At 42.4% G+C, this 6361-nt stretch overlaps 1 protein-coding gene across 1 annotated transcript in view; it reads left to right on the forward strand.

Annotated features, from left to right (window-relative positions):
* CIMIP6 (ciliary microtubule inner protein 6) overlaps positions 1-3471 on the forward strand; it is a 225813-nt gene extending 222342 nt beyond the window's left edge. Inside the window, exon 5 of the mRNA XM_086925426.1 lies at positions 2420-3471. Within this exon, the coding sequence (XP_086781552.1) occupies positions 2420-3010 (591 nt within the window). The 3' untranslated portion in view covers positions 3011-3471. The remainder of the gene's footprint in view (positions 1-2419) is intronic.
* Positions 3472-6361: the final 2890 nt, after the last annotated feature.

Here is a 6361-nt window from a genome sequence, read left to right on the forward strand (position 1 = left end):
GTATATCTTTAAGCGTAGTGTCCTGGTTTTTGGCACTGCTGCCAACTCTTGTTGAGGGTTTTCCTGTTATTCTTGGGCAAGTGGTTTTGGCTGGAATGCAACTTTTCTTAGCCTCTTGTGATGTTGACACTTTCCCCCTTTGTCATTCACCATTTTCGAAGTTTGCCTTACTTTTTTAATAGCTGTTTCCTTATTACATCTTACAGATCGTGGTACTGCTCTTGTTAGTAGTAAACTACCTTTTCTAATTATGTTTCTTTCAATTTCTAAAACGCTGACACCCTCTCCACCTAAAGATTTTGGTAGTGTTTTCCTCTTTCTCCGTCATTCAATACATTTTTCTCCCTCTGCTCTGTTGTTGCGCGGTCTATGTGCAGTAATTTCTGCTCTCAAAGCCAAATTGTTTGAAGTTTGATACGCTGGGGGGACAAGACACGATACTGCTACCTGTCTCTTTTTTAGTGTGCCATTTTGTCTTTTCTGTTGAAGTTTGCAGGAGCAATTCTCATTCTATTAAGAATGTTTGTAGCCATGCTGGCTCTAGCTAAATATGCTTGGGTGGATAGCCGCCAATGAGTAGATGCCCTTGTCAGCCACGAACCAGCTCTGAATTAAGTTGAATTTATTGCACAGGCCTAAGGAATCGAGAGTTCTCGTTTAGGCAGCCATCTTGGTTGCCTTCCAAGGAATGCCCAGCCAAATTGGACTCTTGGTGTCAGTGTGGGGATTAAGAGCCCCCTAATTAGTTGACAAGGGGCGCAAAGGATACCATACCCTTATGGAACCTGTGCAGACATATCTGCGTCAACTAGGTTCCTCAAGCGAGACCATACATGGACAATCCTGTCTCTGGCGAGTTGTATTCTCTTCCACGAGCATCCTTCAGTGTCTATAAGTACTTCAAATACTGCTTCTAGAAGAGGTCTCTTGTCAAACAAATGGAAACATTCTTAGGCTTACACACATTTTGTAACACTTTCCCAACCCAAAATGAACTGTAGCAACCCTAGAAACTAGAATTAATCACTAAAATATTTTTCATTGTAGGGGAAAAAATGCATTGTTTTTATGCACATTCCCAAGATTGCTGAGACTTTATTAACATTTTTGATTTTAAGTGTCTGTGTTGCAAAATACATACTTAAAAGTTATTTCCGAATGGAGCAGGCACAGCGTTTTCAATTCACCAAGGAATGCAGCAGGATGTATGTGCACCTGCTGCAAGTCCCATTTCCCTATGCCCGCTATGCTTATGTAGGGCTGGTGTAGGGAAATGCAAAGTGCTGACAGGATATAGAAATATCCACTGCCAGTATAGCAGGGACTATGAGCTTTAGTATGCCTGTAACATACTTGATGGGGTATATATTTACAGTTCTTCCTCTAAACTAGGAGTAGAAGTGCCAATCAGTGCAAGAACATGTATGAGCACTCGCAGGGCCAACCTGCCAGAACCAACCCATGGTGGTCGTGGGTGACCGAATGGGGTACTGTTGACATTAACAGGCCCCTGCCACCATATTCGCGTGGCTCCAGGCAGCTAAATGCAAATTAGACCTGCAAGTGCATGACCACTGCTCAAATATGCAAAGAGGGCTGGGCCAAGAGCTGCACTTGTGACCTGCCCCTCTTTCTGGCCTGCGGCTGTGGACTGTTTTTGACAGCTTGTTTTTTGTGCAGGCCCATTATTGTTTATTTTCTGTGAGCTTGTAGAAACCTAATATTAGAGTAGATATGTGGCAAAGACGATGTTGTTCACATCAGGTGAACTTATATGACAATTATCACCGTATAATCCCTAAATGCTTTGACATAATTGTTTACTGTCCTCCTTTTCTAAGTCAAGGTGGCCTGGTTCGCTTGCACACTTGCACTTGCCTCTGCTTCTCTCCAGTTATTGTTTGAAGCATTCATGCGCGTGTTCAGTGTCACATTTCCTGGGGTGTTTCTCACAAATACTTTTTGTGTGAACCGACAAACATGGCGGATTAGCCCTAAATCGGACAGCTTATAAAAGCAGCAGTTACGTTTGCATCTATGATAACCAGTAGAGTTTAGAAATTAAATTTGATCCGAATAGCCTGCTGTAAGAAGAGAACCATATGCAAGTTACACCCTTGTGGGCGGGGGTTGTTGAATGGATCTAATTTGGGGGTGGGAGCAAACGAACATTCTGGTTTACTTCTTGCTCTTTCTACTCTCCAAATCGCCCTGGGGTGCCTCAGTTGGCTGACAAACAAGTCATTATTCCCCTTTGCTTTCGGCTATCAGGCAGTTGGCTAACAGCCAGGCAAAAAGGCACAGAAACAAGTGGATTCCATGCCAGCAGTTTAGCTAATAAATGAACTCAGAGCACAGCTGCATCTACCAATTGCTTATGTTCCCCTGTTTAACATCAATCCTCTTTCCCTTTTTCCAGCGCCATGGAGCCTTCGTGTGGAGAGAGATAAAACCGTCGAGTGGGCCGACGGGTCCCAGGGGAAGCAAAGTATTCCTGAGTGCGCTGGGGTCATGCTCACACCAAGAGCCAAACGGAGAGAAAGGAAACCGCGTGGAAAGCAGCATGACCTCACCCACTGGCTGCCGACAACATTCCCAGCAGATGTTTGATTCCGACGCCCACTTATCGAAAACAGACCTCAGTGAAGCCGCCAGGGCCTATCCCAGAATTCCTGCGTCAGGACAGCGCGGTCCACGCATTTCTCAGACACCGGAAGCGGATGGAACGTGTCCCGCGGAGCCTGGAGAGAAGGTGGACGTGTGTCAGCCAATCACAGGGTCCCCCGATAAAGCACTTTGTAGTCGTCGTGTAACGTCTGTTGCCAGATTGCCGCAGCTGCCTCCAGCTACCTCAACCTGCACCGAGCCTTCTTTAGACGTCACAAAAAGCAACACTTGTTCACTTCCAGATAGTAATGGCCAACAACATCACCTGGCTCAACTAAGTTGTGAGGAAAGAACACTTCACCCCCTCGATGGTAAAGAGGCTGCACCGTGCTGTGATGTCTAAAATAAGAACTATGTATCTTTTCTATAAAAAAAAATGTGTTCACATGATTTATGGTATTTCAACACAGTATTTGTGTGGGGAACATTTTCTGTATGGTGGCTTGGCGTTTTCTCGCTATTATTTGCACTATTACATATTTAAACCAATGCCACGTACAGTATTAGTAAAGGTCGCTGTTTATTCGAATGTTCAGAATATATAGGAGGATGCCTGCTTTATTTCATCACCCCAGGAAGAAATCCACTGCATGAATGCATTTGATTGCTCACTTTCCCTTTAAGGAGAGTACTTGCCCGCTTTAAGCAATATGATTTCGGTGTTAAAAAAGCATGTTTGAATTATTTGCCTTTTGTTGTTTCTTCCGACGACTTTAATTCATGCATGACTCCTCGAAATAATGTAACGCATGGAGAGGGATATTTTCCTGCATGCAACAAGAAAGGGAAATGTAACATTAATAAACTACTAAAAAAAATATATCATTGTGTGTTTTCATTTGTACAGCAGAGCATTTGCGAGAGAAAAATATTTGATGATCTAGTATTATTTGGAAATGAGCCAACGAGCTGGTTCACAAAAATATTTTTGAAAGTCGGAAATTGACCTATAGGTTGGTTTCATTCTGTTTTGCCAAAATTTTCATGAGTACACCTACGGTATTTTACGCACTCATGTGTGTTGTTAATCAGGTAGCTTCATGCAGGAAAGTGCAATAACACATTTAAACTTTTCTTCATAATAGGGAATTATTATTTCCGTGCATATACCCTTTCTCCTACACCCCCATCTAACATGGGTGTGCTCCATTCCCCTTCCACCCTGGAAAGCATTCTTAGTTGTGCTTTCCTCAGGAGTAGTTTCCATGGACTTGAGTTTACCAGCTAGGGAAGGGGCAAAGGGTAAAAACTACAGAAAATACAGAGTGCTCAAGAACACTGCTTACTTTGGGTTCCCGCCGCTTAATGCCGCCGGAGGTCAGGTGTGAAAAGGGTAGTGCAGGGGCCACAAACTTTTTAAAAGTTTAGTAGATCACGTCCATTGCCATCAGACTGGTCATTAAGGACACACTAAACCACCAACAGGATAGTAGTAAATTAGCTGCTATGACGACTGGGTGGACTGAGCCATCCTCAGCCAGTTCAGCCCTGAAGCAGCCCCTATGGTGTGGTGCATAATTGTGTTGGAGCGCATACTTGAATCCAGAAAACAATGCCCCTGGATACTGTGCTGTACTCTGAAGAACAGGAGTATTTCATAAGTTACTCCTTATAACTACTTGTAAAATCTATGGGAAGACGGGGCTATTAAACAATTTATAGAGCTGCCTTTCATAGACCAGTTGTTGAAGTGCAAATGAATACCGCTGGAGCCTTGATGTGAAGAACAGTAAGTTTATTGAAAGTCCTTTAAGATTTTCAAGAGGATATTTTATTTACTTATTTAGTACTATTTGATATAGAGCTGCTACATCCCAAAAGGTGGGCAGAGCACTTTACAACAAAGGTTCAAGGCGAGGATGGGAAGATTTGCACAACGTTTGGAGGTCATAAATATTAGATTGTTCAGTAATAATGCAAGTGGTCAATTTCAGTTCAAAATCAAGTTTACAAAACTTTACAGGCCAAAAGAACAGAAACACACTTAAAATCAATAAGAACACATCAGCAAGTTAATTTCAACTTGTTTCAACTACTTCATTTAATATATTATAAACACATGTATTAATATTATTTTTAAAACAAGGGAGCTGCTAACACTACTTGAGAGTTGTCTACAGCAAAGACAAAAATGCTAGCTGTTTCGACAGTTCTGATCGCATTTTCGTGAAACAACCAACGCAAAATGGTTCTGTGAGCATTCAGATAATCAGGACATGGAGTTTATCCCAATCAGTTGCATAATTCAAATCCTCTAAGCTCGATGTGAAAATGATTTTCTATCAGTATTGTCTTATCCCAGAGTCAATGAAAGAGATACCTTGTTGTGAGAAACGTAACACTTGGGAGCAGGATTCAGCCTCTGGGATCTGCAGGATTCAGCACGGGTTGACCACAGTTCTGGGGTTCCATGCTATTTCAAGGAACCCCGGAACTGTGGTCCGGATCCATCCAGATCTTTTCTTTATTAGATACTGACAGAAGAATAAAGATTGTACTTCTCCGGTATCATTCAGGGGCTGAATCTGCAACTACACTCACAGGGCTCGTACTACAGCGCACTTCAGAGTTTCCACTGCTCTCTTCTACAATTGAGTACAGACAGACATTGATAAAGAATTTCAGATTTAAAGTGCATGTACCAAGAAACTACGTCCACCCATATCTTTCTCAATCTTGGAATGATTACTAGATTAGAGGACCAGGAGCAAAGCTCTGAAGCTGGAGAATACTTGATAATTTGTTTGGTTACAAATTGGGGGCTGTCGCCATCGAGATAGAGCAGATTTTTAATGTAATTCTCTGTTCCAGTGGCAACCACGGAAGGTCCTTTAGCAGAGAAGAGACGTGGTAATTCCCTGGCAGTCTATAAATCAGTCTGGCTGATTGATTCCGGTTAATCTGCAGTCTATGGAGTAGAGTTTTCAGTTGGCCAATGTATATTGAATTTGCAAAATCCAGTCTCCATATGATTAAGACCATTATCACTGTTATTAGAGCATCTTGAGTGAGAAACGTAGCAATCGTCTGGATCTTTCTCAGCATAAAGAAGCAGGAGGAGAATACTGCTCCAATTTGGGGTTTCAGGAATAACTTTGACTATGATGACACCCAAACGTTTGGCTTGTTTCTTGGGGGTACAGGCAGTGCTGATTTCCGTCATCCAGTGCATTGCATTCTATGTTCATAGTATTTGAAGTAATCCAAAGAAAGAAGTGTTCACCATTGAGGGTTAGCGTAGCCAGCGCTGGACATTTCTGGACCACCTCAAACCAAAGGCAAGAAAGCCAAAGGAAGGCGTTAACCGCCAATGATAACTTAGTGATTAACATATCTTCCACTGTCTTATCCTCTGAAGAAATTGACACCTTACAAAAGGGTCAATCTTTCGTACCTACCACCAGCACCAACACCTTGGAGCTTGAAGTAAGCGCTTTCAAACTCGTTCGGAACATCCGTTTGAGACATTACTTTCAAAACATCAACCCCAGTTCTATCCAAGAAGAAGACATGCTCAGAGGATTACGACCCCATAGTACCTTTTTGGCACCCCAAAGCCACAAAATAATAGATGCTTTTGAAAACCTGATCAAACAAGAAATACTTAACTTGCCTTTTCAACAACCCACTAAACACAGGAACCTCACTCGTAAAGAGAGAAACATCTTGCAAAAGTTGGCTGACAATCCTACCA

This window comes from Lissotriton vulgaris, chromosome 6 (genome assembly GCF_964263255.1).
Source record: "Lissotriton vulgaris chromosome 6, aLisVul1.2, whole genome shotgun sequence".
NCBI lineage: Eukaryota > Metazoa > Chordata > Amphibia > Caudata > Salamandridae > Lissotriton > Lissotriton vulgaris.